Below are 20,200 nucleotides of genomic sequence, written 5' to 3' on the forward strand. Positions count from 1 at the left end.
GTAAGCATTGCTGAGGATGTCAGATTCCTACAAGTTAATAATTGAGTTTGATAGAGACACAGCACTCAGGCCTCCAACAGGCAGGTTCAGTAGAAAAGCTATACAAGTCCCCAGGCAGCAACAGTGCCTTACCATTTGGGGGGTGCTGCTTTCTGACACAATAGCATCCATTCATATTCAACTATAAGGTCTATCAAAAAACAACTTATTCTCAGAGCCCCTGGGTGGTCCAATCAGTTAAGCATCCCACTCTTTGATTTCAGCTCAGGTCATGATGTTACGGTCATGAAATCAAGTCCCCCCGTGGGCTCTGCACTAAGAGCACAGAGCCTGCTTGGGATTCTCCCTCTCTCTGCCCCTCCTCTGCTTGCACACTGACTCTCTCTCAAAATAAATAAACTTCAAAAAAAAACTTATTCTTAGAAGTCAAAGGAGGTTAAAAATTAGCCCAACTTGTATTGGGCTTGTATTCCCCCATTTGCTTTCTCAAGAGGACAAGAAATGGATGGAATTACAGCCAGCCTACCAGAAATTGTGAATAACTCAGTTTCTCTTTAACTCTTGGTCTTTATTCCCTAATGTCACTGTCACGTGGCAGAAAGAAAGGTTGAGAGCCTCTTTAGTTCAGTTAGAACCAGTTATGTTTTGCAATCACGGGTCTTTGAATATACTTGTGAAATTTCACCTGTGGACTTCAAATTCAGTCTGGATCATTTGGAAGGCTTCTTCTTAAATGTATCTTGGTGATCCTTGTGAGTTTCACTAGGTCCATCCATATTCCAATCCACCTTGGCTTCATGCCTTGTTACCAGGTACTTTCAAAATCATTTCACTAGGATGTCCTAATTGTGACACAAAACCTAGAAGCCATACAAGGGGAGATTTAAGAATTGCACCACATAATAATAATTTTTGTTTTTTTAAAAAAGTAAGCTTCAAGCCCAGCATGGAGCCCAATGAGGGGCTTCAACTCATGACCCTGAGATCAAGGCCTGAGATGAGATCAAGAGTCGGATGCTTAACTGACTGAACCACCCAAGCGCCCCCATAAAAATAATTTCTACCATGATAAGCAACCAAAATGCCAAAGTGCCAGAGGGAAAGGTATTCACAGAGGTAGCTCCTTGCAAGAATAAAGGGCTCCATGAGGCGCCTGGGTGGCTCAGTCGGTTAAGCGTCTGACTTCAGCTCAGGTTACGATCTCACACTCCATGAGTTTGAGCCCCGCGTCGGGCTCTGTGCTGACAGCTCAGAGCCTGGAGGCTGCTTCAGATTCTGTGTCTCCCCCTCTCTCTGCCCCTCCCCTGCTCATGCTCTCTGTCTCAAAAATAAATAAAAACATTTTTAAAAAATTAAAAAAAAAAAAAAAAAAGAAGGGCTCCTATTAAGAAAAAACCCAAACACAATATAAAAACATCACAAAAAGGCAATCAGCAAAATTCAGTTTGTGGAAACCTCTATAAATAAATCTTATTTCTTCAAATAAGGGCAAAAGTAATGGACGGGAAAACATGGATTAAAAGAAATAATAGGCACTTCATCTTCATTAAAGAAGATATTTGTATGGCCAATAAACATGAAAAATGCTCAACATCATCATGAACAGCAAGTTAAAACCACAACCAACATACCACTACACACAGAATAGCTAAAATTACAAGCTGGCACCAAACAATGAAGATGTGGGCCTACTGGAACTCTCATATTGTTGGTCTATATAAAATAGGATGACCACTTTGGAAAAAGGTATGTCAATTTCTAGTAAAATTAAAAAGATAATCAATCTTACAATTTAGGATATTCTCCTACTGAAAAGATTAAAACATAGATCCACAAAAAGGCTTGCACAAGAATGTTCATAGCAACTTTATTCATAAGAGCCAAAAACTAGAAACAGCCCATTGTCCACCAGTTGTTCACCTAAGTGAAAGGTTAAATTGTGAAATGTTCATACAATGGAATACTACTCAGCAATGAAAAGGAACAAAGAGCTGAAACATATTAATGAAATCTCAAAACATGCTGAGTGAAAATTTACACAGGAATACATACTGTATGACTCCATTTATATGAAGTTCTAGAATTGGCCAAACTAATCTATGATGAAAACAAAATTCTAACAGGGAGAAGGGATGGGAGTGGTGTAGGAATTGACTGGGAAAAGGAATTTTCTGATGTGATGGAAATGCTCCATAGCTTGCTAGGGGTTTGTGTTACACAATTGTACATTAACACGCATCAAGTGAAAGGTACACTTAACATTTGTTCACTTCACTGTAAATTTTACTTCAAGAAAAAACCCTAATTAACAATATGTATTCCAAAAAGCTTAAGATCAAGCTTAAGATCAATCAAAGCTTAAGATCAATGTCTGCAACTTTGACATCTATAAAGAAAAGAAGATAGCTTGATGAATATACAGATATAAAGTGAGGAAGAGAATAAGACAAAATTTTACTAGGCGTAGGTTTAGGTATATGTATAATTCAACTTTTCTGTATGCTTGAAATTTTTTATTAAAAAATATTACAGGCCGGGCGCCTGGGTGGCTCAGTCACTTAAGGTCCAACTTCAGCTCAGGTCATGATCTCACAGTTTGTGAGTTCGAGCCCCACGTCAGGCTCTGTGTTGACAGCTCAGAGCCTGGAGCCTGCTTCAGATTCTGTGTCTTCTCCTGTCTCTGCCCCTCCCATGCTCATGCTCTGTCTCTCTCTCTGTGTCTCTCAATAATAAATAAACATTAAAAAAAAATTTTTTTAATAATAATAAAAAAATAAAAAATATTACAGGGGAAGTCATAACCAACTGCAGAGCGTGGACTGTTGTTTAGATCCTGATTCAAATCAACTTTTCAAAACATTTTTTCAGATATTTGTGATAAGAAATTAGTATTTTTAGGAATGGTGGTATTATTTTAAAGTCCTTTTTAAGGAAAAGATATATACTGAAATATATTTAGATAAAATGATGCCATGTCTTGGATTTACTTTAAGATTAATATGAAGAGAATAAGTAGATGGAGATTTTAAGAGAAAAAAAAAGACAATTCACAGAAAAGGAAATCCCACAAGTCTTAAACATGAAATGCCACCTCATAGAAGAATACCATTGTGTTTTGGGGTTTTTTTTTAACCTCTCAAGATTGGCCAAGAATTGACTGCTAATATGCTGTGTTAATGAGGCTATGGGAAAATGGGCACTTGCATTGCTGGTGCAAACTAAGAAAAAACAAATTACAGACATAAGTTTAATTGTAGATCTAAATTACAAGTGCACAGACTCTGACCATTTATCCTAGAGAAATTTATGTATGTACAAAATGACATAAGTTTATTACAAGGTAATTCATTTCAGCATTACAGTAGCAAAAGATTGCAATTTTCCTGTTCACCAGTAAGGGACAGGTTAAATTATGTACATCAATACTGTACATTTTAAAAAATGAGAGGATTTTATATACGGATATAAAATGATCTTTAGGATTTATTAAATGGAAAAAAATGGCACAGAACAGCATGTATAGTATACTATAAATTTATATTTTTAAAATGAAAATATCTATTAATATTTGCTTATCTACACAGTAAATATCACTGGATGTTTACACTAGAAACTGATGGCAGGGTTGCCTGAGAAGGGGATCTAGCTGAAGAACAGGATGGGAGGGAGACTTCACTGTTTACCCTTTCATATCTCTTGAATTTTATTTCATTCAAAAAATAAAATATAAACAATTTACAAATTACCCCACCATTTATTTTCATATCATACAGATTTAAGAGCCAAACTAAACCTTCCTATATATATCCCTGTCCTAAAATTCAGTAAGAAAACCACCTAAAATACTGGGCGGCAAACCAAACCAAAGGCGTCTCACCAAAGGTAATATGAAGATGTAAATAAACACATAAAAAGATGCTGACCATCTTAGGTCACCAAGGAATTGTAAGCTAACACAAGAGAACCAGCACACATCTATTAGAATAGCTCAAATCCAAAGCAGTGACAACACCAAATGCTGATAAGAACAAATTGCTGCAGGAACTCACATTCATTGCTAGTGGAAATGCAAAATGGCACAGCCACCTAGGAAGAGTTTGGCAGTTTCTTACAAACCTAAACATAGTCCTACCATATGATCCAGCAATCATACTCCTGGGTATTTACCCAAATGAGCTGAAATCTTATGTACACACAAAAACCTACACATGAATGTTTATAGCAGCTTTATTCCCTTCCTACAAACTTCAGAGATTCTCTTCTAATCTGCTGAATTGAGGGAAAATGTATTCCTACTACATTACAGCAATTTTTTTCAAAGCCCCTGGAACTTAGGCCTGCCTCTACTTTACTGCCGATAAACCATTCTACTCCATAATAAGGTCCTGCCAATTGAATGTGAACCTTTTCACATAATTTAGGGGAAACTCTTAGAACAATGGAATGTTAGTGAATAGGATGTAACTCAAAAAAAACCTCTCCAAGTGAGAATCTGCTAAGGGACTGTTTATGGCAGAGGATGCCAATAGGGCATGTTGATTAATAATGAGCAAGGCCATTGCCTCAAAAGGGCATGTGGCTGTAAGTGGCCTTCTCCTGCTTCCTCCTCCCTACACCGCAGAGACTTCCAGTCCACAGTGGACAGTCTCCTTTCCTACCTGGCAGAAGCCTTATTCGACCAGGCAGAAGGACAAACACTTTGGGACACTGCTTCATTCTCTCATATCAGCAGGTATTATCAATCAGATCATGATCTTTAGCCATCTCCTCCTGGTGTCTACACAGAGTTCCCTCCTGCAATTCTAGTAGCTATCTAAAGCAGGATGGGTAACCTGGCCATATCCAAACCTGCTATTTTTATAGCTTTACCACAAAACAGATTATAAAGACACAAAAGGACCCAAGCAGAAGGGCGAAATTCACTGTCATTACTTCTTTCAATAGCTAATAATAATACACAATCCAGTCTTGTCAAAGTTCAGGAGAGAGAAATATGTCTTTTGATTGGATGGAATAAAAGATTACTCTTGATCTATTATGTGCTTTTCTTCCCCTTCCAGTAACTACATTTGCCGTCTCAGCAATCATTCGTTTACTAGCCTAAATTACTAGCTATCACCTATTCAAGGAAGGAGTAAAGTGTCTGAATTTATAAAATGACTTCCCAAGAACGGCCACCTTTTGTACGCAGTACTCAGTCATTAGTGTGGTAAGATACACCCCTTCATGCTTACCCACCACATAAGCTTTGCTCTCATTCTTTTCCTAGAGATGTGCAAATGAAAATTCATTGGCTTTAAAATATTTGCAAATGAATTTCTCACCAACCCCAATCCCAACAGTTCCTACAGATTTTTTTCATGGCAAATTAGATACCTACTGCTAAACAGAGAGAAAAGATCATATTCTAATAGATCACTCTGCTATAGACACCAGTTCTGATAGCTTGATACACTCAACCATATATGAAAACACATTTCTATTTAAGTAGTAATACTGAAGATGTTAAGATGGTTACTTCAAGCTCATATGATAAAAACACAAATGAAAATTAACAATGTCTTCTTACACTATACCAGGACTTGATGTAACAAAAATATATTTGGTTGATACACACACTCCAAAATAAATACTCTTAGGTAATCTGCAGCCTGAAACAAGCCTTCATTTATTGACTACTTACAGTACAGTGATTTCATATCTTAGCTGGTAATCAAATATGGTTATGTATTAGGTGACAGAAGGCGTCATCTCTCTTCCAGATATCACCTCTCAGAAATCTGGGCTAATTCAATTTTAAGAACTAGAATTGTATCTCCTGGTAACTATGTGGCAGTCGTCACCCTGAGAACAGGAACAAGGCAAAGAAAGTATACAGGACTTTGATTCTCCTACACAGGTGCACAGAAAGTTAGTTTATTAACGACTACATTTTGAAGCCAGCCATTTTGATCCAATATTTAAATAACAAGCTGTTTAATATTAAGCAGAAGGTACTGTCACAACGTGACAGAAGTACAGCTTTATCCATAAACCCTTCACACAATTATACATTAAATGCTATTTTTATTTAAGCAAGGCACCCCTACTTGTTCTAAAATATGGGATATGCTATCCCACTGAAAAAGCAAATGAGGAGACACATTTTTTTCCTCTAGGGAGCTGGTTTAAATTCAAGTGAAGCCATTAATGTCCTTACCAGTCAGGACTGTTCTCTGACATGTCACTTCACAGTTTTGAGACTAACACATACCTTATGATTTACCCAAAATCAAAAAACGCTGGGGGTGGGTGTTCAGTGAACTTTTAAGTTGAGGCTAGAATTCTCTCCTTTAGTATTACAGGCACCAATGTCAAATGCCTTTAGCACAAGGCGTAGAAAGGCAAAACATTTCTAAAGACCTAAAACTGCCAAATTGTTGTCATTTACACTCACTAACCTGTGGTACTTATTTTTTGTTTTGATTCTTTCTTTTAAATTTCTACCCCTACCTAAGTAATCTAATACACCTAAAATTAAAACTACTCTGCCAAACCATAATGGTTTGAAGGTCTGAAACCTTTCCTTGCTTTGGTGAGTATTTGGTTAAAATAAATCAGCATTTCATTCCAGAGAAGTTTTACAATCAGAGCTCTTAATTCATAGGCAGAAAGACAAAACCTCAAACAGATCATCTGCAAAATGGGAGGAATATTTTCAAGGACAGTGCTGAAAAAAAATATGTAGTCTTTACAATGGGTAACATAACTTCTATGAAAACAAAGCGTTTAATCGTATAAAATAAAAACCAGATTTTTAAATCAGATCCTGAAGATTAAACAAAAATTTAAATTTGTGGTTTATTTCATAATTCCAAACTGAAACTTTCCTTTTCTTTTCTAAATAGTCCACTATGTAATTTGTCTTATAAGCAATTAACCCAAAACCCCCAAATCCTTTCTCTATCAGTTGCTGCTACAAAACTGGAACTTTATACTCCACGTCCAGGAAAGATGTGCAAATGAAATGCTTCCTGTTTCATCCTGAAAATAAAATGAAAAATGTTGGACATTTATGCACAATGAAAAAGTGTTGCCCAAAAAAAAAAAAAAAAAAAGTGTTGCCATATCATACCCATTCCCAGACCATTTAAAATGATCAATTCTTTTCTTTCTGGTTTAGTGCAAGTCCATTTGGTGACAAATCCATTAAGTTAAGGACAATTATTAGGCATTAGTGTTTACAGCCTGGTATGAAGACAGTAGATCTTCACAATTAAGCACAAAATACATTTAACATGGATTTAACTAATATCTAACATCACAAGATTGTGGGACTTAATATTCAAAAATAGCCTATGACAACTATAGTAAAGAAATGCTCCATGTATTTCCAAGAAATCATTCTAGTTAACAGTCTCAAATGTACCACTATATACAAAATAATGATTATAATACATTAAAAGATTTTAGGGGGAAATAAAAGATACCACATAACATTTAGTCAAGGGAGGGGACATCAAAACATTTAGATTTGTCATAGGTTAACTATGAAATCATGTACTTCCTAGGACAACCATTTTCATAACACTTTTTTAGGAAAAGAGACAGTGTTACATTAAGTGAACGTAACAATGTACACCCCGATTTCAGAAGAATCATTTTAAACGTCTTAATATCTTAGAAACTGAGAAAATATGTTTAAATTTTATAGGAAGAAAAACTAACGTAAGCACATTTTCAGTGTGATATAATTAATAGGTATTAAAGGTAAAAATTAATTTTAGGCACATATCATGAATATTGGGAATGATGCCAAAAGATTCTTTGTGATGCTCAATATCATGATTAGTTTGATCATTAAAAAAAAAAAATGGTTTCCACCATATTATAAATGAGTTAATGCTTAATTTATCAACTGAAAATAATTCCCACAATTGTACCTTTTAAATTTACCTTATTATCTGGAGTCCCTGGAAGTCTTATTTTCCCTTTGGACATGAATTCAGGAACAATTCAATATACCTATGGTCTGAGAATGACAAAAAAAGATTCATTTTAAGAAACTGAAGAGGAAGGGGTGCCTGGGTGGCTTAGTCGGTTAAGCATCTGACTTTGGCTGAGGGGTCATGAACTCAGGGGTTCATGGGTTCCAGTCCCCTGTAAGGCTCCATGCTGACAGTATGGAGCCTGCTTGACTCACACTCTCTCTCTCTCTCTCTCTCTCTCTGCCCCTCCCCAACTCGTGCTTTCACTCTCAAAATAAACTTCAAAAAATAAAATCAAAATCAAAAAAAATAAAGCTTTTAAAAAGGGAGAAACAATACTGCAGCCATTTTCTCATAGTTCAAGACAGCAACTCAAACCCTTTGTCCATTACTTTTCCTAATTAAAAACAAAAACAAAATCTAAAAAACAAGCAAAAAAAACCCTACCTAACTCTGTATAGAAATATGCAGAATTAGCAAACAAATGCTTTTCATTACAATATAGTGTTTTGCCCTTTTTACATTTAATTTAGTAGTATTAACAGAGCAAGTTTACCCAAGTAAAAAGTCTAGGTAAACTCAAAACACAGAAAGGCATTTGTAAGCAAAGACAGACATCCAAAATGACAATGGAAACCATGAGCAGCACTTACGAACATGGGACCGATCCTTGAGCATAGCTGCAACAGCATCCTCATGGGTATCGAAGTGCACATCGGCTTCTCCAGTGGCCTTCCCATTGGAACTGTATTCCATGGTGATCCTAACAGGCTTCAGTGGAGCAAAAAACTAAATAACAAAAGAAGCCAAAAGGAACATAATGGTAGGAGGCCCAATTTCTAGAAGTCTTACGGTTCTGCATTTTTTTCTTTCAGACTCTGATTCATACGCTCAATAAATTTGTTTTTAGGAAATCTCCTTAGGCAACAATGTAGTTACACATCTACCATCTCTTCTGGCTTTTCTGATCCTTTTGGAACTCAAGGTTACATTTCAAATATTTGTTCACTGAAAACGTAAACTATAAGTACACTACACAAAGAATACTCAAACTGTTTTATGCCAACAAGGACTATTTTTATTACTCCTAATTTATCCTTCCCTGTTTCTAAACAGCATCCATCAAATATACTTCATTTCTTAATAAGTCGTTTTTACCATATTTTCATCAGACATGTACCTGTGAATCAGGTTTTTTACCAGCACTACATAAACCACTACCACACTGAGTGTGGTTATCATTTCAAACCAAAGCAACACAAATGTAATACTTTAATGAGATTGTGCAACTTCCGTCTGGTTAAAGATATGACTCCTATCGGGTTTTTTTTAAAATAATGAAGACAATTTTGAGGCCCCACCACTAACTGAAGAGTCTAGGCTGGAATCTACCTTACGTATATGTCCTCAAGTTCATGAAGTCAATATGGCTATTGCTTCCTTTTGTTTTCATATACTATCTATTATAAGAGTATTTTTAAAATTCCTTTTCTCCAAGAATTAGGGAATCCTGATGAAGAAGCCTACATGGTTCTAAGCACAGGAACACTTGATTCTTGTTTAGTATATAACTGCCTTGTGACAAATTCCCTCTGAGTCTGTTTCCTAAACTCAAAAATGAATAAGCTGAACCATTTTGGAGAAAACCCACACTTTCCTATTTTGTTTTTTTGTCTGTGTTTATCTCTTTTGGTGTTTTGTTTTTTTCAAACTTTCTTTTTTTTTTTTTTTTTTTTCAACGTTTTTTATTTATTTTTGGGACAGAGAGAGACAGAGCATGAACGGGGGAGGGGCAGAGAGAGAGGGAGACACAGAATCGGAAACAGGCTCCAGGCTCCGAGCCATCAGCCCAGAGCCTGACGCGGGGCTCGAACTCACGGACCGCGAGATCGTGACCTGGCTGAAGTCGGACGCTTAACCGACTGCGCCACCCAGGCGCCCCAAACTTTCTTAATTAGAATACTAAACATATACCACATTATTTTGTATCTGTAAAATCCTCTTTATCATTATACATTTGACCTTAATAAAATCTACACTTCTCAGCCTCTACAACAATGGAGATGCCATCTTACTGTCCAAAGATAGTTCAGAAATATGGTATTTTCTTCTCTATCTTTCCCAAATTAATATAAGTTCAATTTTAGAACTTTTGTTCAAACCTATTGAGATTGGGTATCTTACTGCCACACACGTTTATAATGTCTTGAGCATTAGCTTGGAAAGGCAATCCTCTCATGTGGACAAAATGTAGTGAAGATGGGGTTCCAAAATCAACAGCCTCTGGAAGCTTTTCGGACATCTCCTTAGGCAATTCTGGGAAGTGGAACAAAAAGCACTATCAGGAACATAAAGGCTTCAAGGGTTATTAACAGGTTATAATTAGGCATATCTTTATGTCCAATTATTCAATTCTTCTTGAACCAGTAAGAAAGGGCTTTATTTTTTTAATTATTTTTTATTTTTTGAGAGAGAGAGACAGAGAGCACACACAAGCAGGGAGGGGCAGAGAGAGAGAGGGGCAGAGAGAGAGAGGGACAGAGGATCTGAAACAGGCTCTGTGCTGAGAGCAAAGAGTCTACAACTCTGGAATCACGAGATCATGACCTGAGCTGAAGTTGGACGCTTAACTGACTGAGTCACCCAGGAGCCCCAGGAAGGGCTTTAATTTTAAAAGCAAAAATAATCTGAAATGTGTGACACCTAACAAATATCACCTGAACCCCCATGAAGATTTAGTGCAAAGATTTAGTGCCTCAAACTAATACCAGATTACAAACTACAGATTTTTCTATAAGAACAAAGAGAAGAAAAATGATTATGAGTGAAGAAATAGAGGCAACAGAAATTTGGGGGGTTATAGCCACTTAAAAAATACATATGGTAATGGGATAATCCCATAGCACCAGTTTAAAAAGGATTTATCAAACTTCAGTGTTGCTTAGTGGTCAGGAATCAGAGTAATAATTAAATACAGAGACAAACAAAACTCTTTAATTCAGTCAACATTTCTGCTCTCTACCCACATCTTTTCTCATCTTTGTTTACTTAAATTTATTTATTTTCAGAGAGCACGAGCAGGGGAGGGGCGGGGGAGACTCTGTCTCAAGCAGGCTCCACGCTACCAGCGCAGAGCCCAACACAGGGCTTGAACTGACAAACCATGAGATCATGACCTGAACCAAAACCAAGAGTAAGACACTTAACTGACTGAGTCATCCAGGCACCCCTCACCTGTAAATGTTGACATTTTACTTCCTTTTATATTTGTGCCACCCAACTTTTTATACAGAATCTACAAAAACGATTAAATAAAAAAAACTTTATGAAATAATTAAGCCCTGCTGCACATATTCAAAGTACATACTACACTCAAAGACCAATAAATCTTCAACTCAATTCCTTGGTCCTATAATCTAATCATTTCATACAACATGTTCTTAAAAAATATTTTAGTATCACAAGACAGATTCATTAAATCTCAACAGGATGCAGGTCCTTACCTATTTCCTTCTCACTTTCGAAAGCTGTCATGGGTCGAATATCCTCATTTACTTCATGTTCTTCAAAGACCATTTCTGGCTCAGTTATATACTTAGCAGTAGGAGATGTCATTTTCTTTCCCTTATGAGAACCAACATGTGTTCGGACTTCATTTCTTCTGCTTGGAAATATCTCTATATATCTATGTCAAAGCAAAAGTAAACAGGCACAAGCAATGCAAAGTAACTTTAGACTGAAGTCGTTTAAAATAAAACATACATATATAATATTTCCAACACAAAGATGTTATGAAACACAAGTGATGGAGGAAAAGTAAGATAAGATATAGATATTAGCCCATGAAAACTACTCTCAACAGAACAGGTCACTGATTCAATCTTTCTCACATCCCTGCCCAAGATAACAGCTTTCTTCATATACATTTTAACAGTATTTTCTTTCTTTTTTAAAAAAAAATTTTAATGTTTACCTAGTTTTTATATTTTTAATGTTTATTTTTGAGAGAGAGAGACAGAGCACGAGTGGGGGAGGTATAGAGAGAGGAACGCACAGCATCTGCAGTAGGCTCCAGGCTCTGAGGTGTCAGCACAGAGCCTGATGCAGGGCTTGAACTCACGAATCCTGAGATCATAACCTAAGCTGAAGTCAGACGCTTAACCAACTGAGCCACCCAGGCACCCTTTAACAGTATTTTCTATTCTGTCTTGCTTCATGAGGACAACTATGCAAAGATTAATTGTGTGTATGAAAATAATCTGGTAAGAAAGGTTTTGTTTTTTTGTAGTTGGTTATCAATCTCTTGAAGCCTCACAAGTCAATTCTGTGAAAATTAGTGATATCTGTATAAGATATTAAAAATCAGGGGCGCCTGGGTAACTCAGCTGGTTAAGTGTCCAACTCTTGATTTTTGGCTCAGGTCATGATCTCATGGTCATGTGATCGAGCCCCGTGCTGGGCTCTGTGCTGACCGTGGAGCCTGCCTAGGATTCTCTCTCGGCCCCTCTTCCAATCGCACTCTCTCTCTCAAAATAAATGTATTTTTTAAAAAATTCACAGTATATGAGGAGTTAACTTCCCCCAGAACGACACCAAGATGTCAATGAGGATTCATGAACTAAATGTCAATTCTGACTTGCTATCTACTTGGCAGTGGGATTATCTATTAAATCCAAGCTTCTGGAACCAGCTTGTTTTTTTGTGTGTTTTTTTTTTCCTCAAGACTGCTTTTCCAAATTAAGTTATCAAGATTGAATTGCAAAAATCATTTGTATTTACAGATCCATAACTATTAGATAGGCACCACTTCTTAATTTATTGAAGAGATTTATACACTGCCATAACATTACCACATAAAAACATTGACGTATTTGTCCTAAGACATACAAGAAAACATGAAGACTACTGAAAGAAAATGGGGGGAGAGGGTACTTTTTGCATACATATTTTTATCTAAAAATTTAATAAAGACCTTTGAATCAATTCTATACAAAGATCCTGAAATACACAACTTTAAAATGGCTTTTCTTTTTTTTTTTAAACTTCAAAGCAGCCAAATAAAACAGCCAGAAAGCAGTAAAACAGCAATCTAAAATTTGACATTTTTGAGTACTCTTCCAAATTTGACACAAATGAACCCATCCATCATATGCATTCTAATGTGATATAATATGCAGTATACAGAAACACCTAATATTGTGTCCATATCAAAATGTTAACCTGAATCAAGAATCAAGACTTTAGCTTTAACTTCCAGTTTTCAGGAAATAAGACAGGATACAAAGAAACTAGTGACACAATGAAGAAGCAATAAGATCAATATAAAACATGAGACACTGTACAGGACGACTGATTCAGTTTATTCAAGTTAGTTCAAGTTAGTTGCATTTAAAAAGGGGAAGAGAATAAAAAAAAAAAAAATAAAGGAGAAGGGAACTTGCCCTAGTTTAAGAGAACTGAAGACATAACAATCAAAATGCACCTTGTGAACCATGTCTAGATTCCGGCACCAAAAAAAAAAAAAAAAAAACACCAACTCAGACATTTTTGATACAATTAGGAAAGTGATTATGGACTGGCATTAGTAAATAAATTACTGCTAATTTTGTTAGATGTGATAATACTTGGATCACATAAGGTAAGAAAATGCTTTTTAAAGATGCCTACTGAAAAAAACAGATATAATAAATGTTAATAATTTGTTAATCCTAAGTGTCAGGCATTTGTATGTCATCATGCTATTCTCTCTGCTGTGTTTAGATAATTTTACAGTTCTATCACAGCGCATTCATAAAATGACCCAATGTATGATACTTCCACATTATTAGAATCTGCTTCACTTACCGGTTACCAATTTCTTCCCTGTGTTTCAAGAGGGCTTGGTTGGCCATTTCTGGTTCTTCAAACTGCACATAGGCTTCTCCTGTTTTTCTTCTCCCTCTGTAGTCCATGACAAAGGTGATGTCTACTATATTCAGTCCTAGGACACCAAAAAATTATTACAAATTAATGCTAACAGGAGTCTTTTCTATCCTTAGAATATAACACATTCATTCACATACTATTAATTTTTTTGAATTTTATTATTAAAATTTTAGGTATATTTTGCTAGTCTCTAAGCTGAATACATGAAAATTATTATCCAGCTACACCTACACATCTGTATTTCCGGAATGTTTAGAATCCATGCAGTCCATCTAAAACACACAATCTCTCCTCTCTTTTTTTGCCATTAATTGTGTTGTAGGAGAAATAAGAATTTAGACTAACATGACTAATATTGGTACATTTTTTAGAGCTAAAATTATATGATAATGCTTTTAAACCATATAAATTGTTACTGTCTTAGACAAATACAGCCACTCTTATGAGAGATTACCTTTGTCAATAGTAAAATAAACCTACATGAAAAAATTTTGAAATGTGGCATCCACCAAAGATCAGCATGATACGTCAAAACATTTCTATAATATATAAACATTGGTAATCTGAGTGAAGAGTTCTCCCCTAAAGAACCAAATATAACTGAATGCAGTTACCTAGGAGAAAAGGTTCATCTAAGATATAAAAGGAAACAACAGGAGGAAAAAACAAGGCATGAACATAATGTAACTGATATACTGATATAAACATGATATAATTCATAAACATGATATAACTGAAAAGCACCTGCAAAGAAGTCTACAATGTCTTTTTCATTGCAACTATAAGGAAGTCCTCTCAAACGAACCACACCATCATTTACCGCAGGTGAAGATTTGACCTGCAGGCTCTTCATTAAGGCGTCCACATCTTCATTGTTTATCTCATAAACTACAATGTAAAAGCACAAAAAGTACGCAAATTTACATAACAGAAGAAGAAGACATTAAAAAAAAAAATCACACTTGTTGGGTTATCCAAGAATTTTAAAATAACAAATGATATTTATTGACTATTTACTGTGTGCCAGCTATGACTTAAACATCCCATCTTGTGAGGCAAACTTGGTCAACATCCTCATTTTATAAATAAGAAACTGAGATTATCTCTGTGCTTCATTTTCACAGCCTACAAAAGGGTATATTCCTAACATCTAACTACTTCATTATTGCTAAGGATCAAATGAACTGCCTTAGACAGTACAGGCTAACGTACTGATCGCAAAAAGCCAGAACGTGACTTCACGTACCTTCCACATACCGCTGTCCCATGTACATGCGATGCTTTTCTAAGGCTTTTTGCACATCCTGCTCTGACTCCATTTCAATTAAGGCATCACCCCTTCGTTTCCCATCTCTATTTAAGAGGAAGTGTATTCCATTCTCACCATTGCGAATTCTGCAGTCTGAAAGTATGTGAGTAAAATCAAAACCAGAAATCAAACTTTTACTTCAATTATAAATGTCACTAGAATGCAATCTTCCAATTCCAACAACAAAACAAAGCATGAACCAAAATGCCTATCATATTCCTTACAGAAACCCCCATCACTGAAGGCGTCCGAATGCTAATAAGGTGGATGTCTGGAAGATGTTCCACTTGAAAAGGACAGCAAACCTTAACATATAAGCTTATAATCTCCTGATCATTACAACAGCAAACAAGCTCAACATAGAACAAATTATGCCCTTCCCAATGCTTCTACAATCAGTTTCAAATCACTTAAAAAATTAAAATATGATTAGATTTATATAGAAGTGTTTTCTTTTGTTACAATCGTAACTATAAGAACTCTAAAATGCTATAAGAATAATGTTGTTACCATAATTGATTGTGCCCCCTTTTCATTACCAAGGAAAAGATCCCCATACTGCATACTTAATAATGGCAACTAGTTGAAGATGTAACTGGCTTCATAAAATACTTGACCCACTCAATGTTATGCACATGAAAGTACACAATATATTATTATATGATTTTATAACATTTAAGGGGGCATCTTCTAAAGGTCTTTTAAGAGGAATATTAAAAATCACAGTCAGATACAGAACTTAAAAACTAACTGTAGATATGTAAACATTCCAAAAATGTTATTAAGGAAATTATATCGCTTGACACTAAGTGATCCTGTATTCTAAATGTATGTGTTACATATAAAGAGCTAACAGGTTTTGCTTTTTGAACTTCAGAGAAAACTGGTTTCTACCATGTAGTTTGAACACCACATTTTTTAGTTGCATTTAAAGTCTTTAAACCTGGCATATGCCACAAATGGTACACATGGTGTTACTTGGTATGATATGAAACCAGTCAGAACTAGACAATTCCCAAATATCAAATAAGACGTCTATAGCATAGCTTAACTTGGGTTTTGTGAGACTCCCTGTCTGAGTAAAAACTCAGACAAAATTACATATTTCAAACATACATACAATATACCTGAGAAAAAGTTAACCACATCTTCTATAGTGCACGACCACGGCAATCCTTGAGCTCGAATGAGATAAACATCATCCACTTCTTCTCCTAACTTGGACGAAGCCAATTCATACTCAGGGAGAGGTGGAAGGTCTTCCAGGTAGGTCGTTTTGGACTCCTTCCAAGAAAAATGGAAAAATGTAAAAATACTTCTCTGACAACCTACTTAGAAATTGTTTATTCCTGCAAACTAACACTCCGAATGTTATTCTTAGGAGACAGTTACTATTTCAGAGGCAAGAAATAAACTTCCCCAATCTAACCCATCCTATTTTGGCTTAAATTGTATACTCTAAAGCAACATGCAGGTATATCCCAGTGATTTGGCAGGACATAAATTTTATTCAGGGCTTGTTTTTAAATTCATCAGCCCCAATAACAATAGTATTTTAGTTAAGGGAGGACAAGAAGAGTCCCTTCAATCTGACAAATACAAGTGCCTCCTACTCACCATGTGCCATGTTAGGCCCTCATCTCAAAAAGCTTACCATCTAAACTAAGACAAGCATTACAAGACAAGATGCTTTAAGTGCTGTAATTAAGATATAAGATTATTAGAGGAATTCAAAACAGAGCATTAACAGAAGAATCAAGACATAATATACGATGGGCCTTGAAAGGACAGAATTTTGACAGCCATATATAAAAGATAGGGCATTCCAGTTTGAGAGGTGAGGGAAAGAAGCAGCATGAACAACAGTCCATTTGCAAACCTGCAATAATCCCATTTGGCTAAACTGCAAGGGACAATTAGGAGCCAAAGAAGATGAGCTGGCAAAAGGAACTTGGTACCATATAGCAGAGGCACCTGAGTGTCAAGCTCAATGTGTTCCCTTAACCTGGTAGGCAAAGGGGAGTTAATAAAAGACAGGACTGGGTAAAACAAGACAGCAGGAGGCGTGTAAAGATTAATCTGTCAAATGGCAAATACGACCAACTGAATAAGGGAAAGATCATAAAAGGTGACAGTAGTAGTATAAGGTGACAGAAACCTGAGACATACCCAAAGAACTCTATTTTACAATACTAAGCAAAAGCTGGAATTTAATAAGATTCCAATAAGCCCTACAACCATAACCAGGAACGAGAACTGAAATTTTAAGACTTGCACTCTACTGGCCTAAGGAAAGAGATTCCTTTGGACCATCCCACGTTTACATTAAGACTTACGTCTAACTGCAAGAAGTAATGATAAATGTAAACCTCTGGCAGAAGTCTCTTACATACTTAATAAAAATGCAACAAGCACAATTATCAATGTGGAAAGACAACTCAGGTTTTAAGACAAGTGACTTGCACGCTATCGGGCTAAGGAGATACTTCACTCCTCTGTATGTTCTCCTCATTTTCATGAAGACTTACATAGAATTTTAAGAAGTCAATGATAAATGTAAGCACAGTGTGTAACAACACTAGTAGAGGCTCAACAGATACTATAGTCAATTTCACAGAAAAATAATCAAGAGAGTAGCCAGCTGGCAAAGGCTTATTAGAGATAGTTTGTGTTTTTTAATAAAGGCAACATTCCCCATTTTCCCAGAATTCCACAAGCATCACAAGCTTTTACGAAAAGGGCAGCACAAAGTACTGGGCCAGGATTCAAATCCATTAGCTCAGCCACTGGCAGACAGAAGCCATGCTGATTAGCCTCCCAGTTTCCCTTAAGTTCAAGGAGAAGCACAAACTGAATTAGATAAATATGATCCAAGGTATCAGGAGTGGGTAGTCAAAACGTGTGCTGATATTTCCCAGACGCCACGTTAACAAGCAGAAAAGAAAGCTTCCTACAAGGCACAAAATATTTGCAATCCGAGTTCTTAAAGGACACACACTGACTTTAAAAAAGAAAACACTGTAGCCTCCCTCCTGGGTCCCCAAGTCTTGGCTTTACCCCTAAGCGTCCCCTCTTCCAGGTCCCCTCCCCCAATATTTCAGTCTCCACACCGTCCTCCCGTCGGCGGCGACCCATGGTCCCAAAGGACCTTCGGCTAGAGGAGGTGAAGTGCAGAGGTGACCTTCAGTAAACTGGGGCAGCCCGCCTTTCCCCAGGGACACGAGGGAGAGGGGAGCGCTGGCGACGAGGCTCCTTCCCCACGAACCCAGCCCACGTAACTCTGTGCGTGAACCTCCCCATCAGCAGGCTGCGAGGCGCACCAGGGCCGCCTAGGCCTAGTGCTCTGACTGCACGGAAACTCCCAACCCTCCGCGGGTCCAGCCTCCCAACTTCACCACCAGCGGGCGGAGAGCGACAGGGATGCGGGGTGGGGGCATCAACAGCCTCACAAAACCTACCATGGGCCGGCGGGAAACAAGGCCTCAACATTCACCCCTAGCCACACTTACACTGCCCAACCGACCAGAGACTCGAGAGAACAAAACAAGGAGAAAACCCGAGGCCTGGGAGAGCGTCCCTTGTTCTGGGGCCCAATAGGAGGACTGGGCGGGCGGGGGTAAGGGGGGGGAGGGTGCGCGGCGCGTGCCGCGGATCCCCGGGTGTGCACGAGAGGCGCACGCGGAGGGGCGCGGGAGCGCGTGCGCGCGGCCGGGAAAGGGTCCCGCGCGCGGCCCCTCGCTGCGCCCACCTACCTGGCTGTAGCTCCGCGCCGGGCCCGCGGCCGCCGCCAGCGACTGCGGCAGCAGAGGGGCACGCAGGGCCGGGTAAGAGGCCGCGGCCGCGGCGGCGGCGGAGGCGGCCGCGGGGGGTGGCCCCGCCAGCCTCCCGGCGGGCGCAGGCCCGGTCTGGAGGCCCCGCGTGTGAGAGGCGGCGGCCGCGGCCGCCCCGAGCAGCAGCAGCAGGCGGCGACGGCCCGATACGCCCGAGGGGAAGGAGCCGGCGGCCGAGTAGAAGGGCAGGCAGGCGGCGCCGGTGCGCCGACAGCTGCTGCAGTTGCAGCCGCAGCCCCGGAGCAGCGCCCCGAGCACCCAGCGCGTCCCGGCCATGGACTCCGGAGGCGGCGCGGGGCCTGGAGGCGGCTGCGGCTGCAGCGCGAGCGGAGGGGGAGTGGAATCCAGGGCCGGGGAGGGGGTGCCAGGCACATGCGCCGCCGGCACCCGGGGCAGCAACGAGTCGGGAGGAGGCGGAGGAGAACGCGCTGCTCCGCCCGGTCTCCGCCCTCGGGGCGGGGCTGCCGGAGGGTCGGGAGGGGCCACGGGGCCTGGGTCCGACCGCCCGGTTGTTCTTTCCTTCGATGGAAACTGAGGCCCGAAGTGGACGAGGCGAGGCGAAGGCCTTCTTGCTCTGGGGAAGGCCGAGTCGTGGAACGCCAGCTTGGCGACGCCCCAGCACCGTCCCCCAAATGCGTGACGTGAGGGGCAACAGGGCCGCTTCTAGGAGGAATTGTGCTACTCGGGTTATAAAGAGGTTGGTATAATATCGGAGGAGGTTTAGTACCCCCTAAATTTGAGATCTGTGCCAAAGGCCAACTTTCTTTGTTTTTTTTAAAGTTTATTTATTTATTTAGTTTGAGAAAGAGAGAGAGCAGGGGAGGGGCAGAGAGCGGGAAAGAGAATCCCAAGCAGTCTCCGCACAGTCAGAGCAGAGCCCGACTTGAGCTCAAACCCACAAACCCTGAGATCTTGATTTGAGCAGAAGTCCACTCAGGTGCCCCCCACAACTTTCTTTTCAAAAGGAAGTGTATAGATACTTATCTGCTGATAATGTATATAGCAAAAATAAAGCCTCCTGTAATAAGTTAGTGTGTTCACAGGTGGACAGGCAGAGGTTTGCAAAAGGACTGGTTGTGAAGTTTTCCTCCTCCAGAGTCCAGGATCCATTACAGATTATTAAGCAAAAGGGAGTTCTGAGAGTTAAAAAAAAAAAAAAAAAAAAAAAG

The 20,200-nt window shown here is 38.8% G+C and overlaps 1 protein-coding gene across 2 annotated transcripts; it reads right to left on the bottom strand.

Annotated features, from left to right (window-relative positions):
• Positions 1-1,851: 1,851 nt before the first annotated feature.
• GRSF1 (G-rich RNA sequence binding factor 1) lies at positions 1,852-19,424 on the bottom strand. 2 transcript variants are annotated; one of them, XM_060654921.3, is made up of 10 exons: positions 18,954-19,424; positions 16,329-16,485; positions 15,139-15,294; positions 14,637-14,780; positions 13,812-13,947; positions 11,471-11,652; positions 10,162-10,283; positions 8,621-8,756; positions 7,936-8,011; positions 1,852-7,023 (listed from the first exon to the last, which is right to left on the bottom strand). In XM_060654921.3, exons 1-9 carry the CDS (start codon positions 19,305-19,307, stop codon positions 7,962-7,964), a joined length of 1,437 nt encoding a protein of 478 aa, XP_060510904.1. In that variant the 5' UTR covers positions 19,308-19,424; the 3' UTR covers positions 1,852-7,023; positions 7,936-7,961. The 2 variants fall into 2 exon arrangements, with proteins under 2 accessions (XP_060510904.1, XP_060510905.1); XM_060654922.3 differs by lacking the exon at positions 18,954-19,424 and adding an exon at positions 18,660-18,774.
• Positions 19,425-20,200: the final 776 nt, after the last annotated feature.

The sequence above is a fragment of the Panthera onca genome, chromosome B1 (assembly GCF_046562875.1).
Source record: "Panthera onca isolate mPanOnc1 chromosome B1, mPanOnc1 haplotype 2, whole genome shotgun sequence".
NCBI classification, from domain to species: Eukaryota; Metazoa; Chordata; class Mammalia; order Carnivora; family Felidae; genus Panthera; species Panthera onca.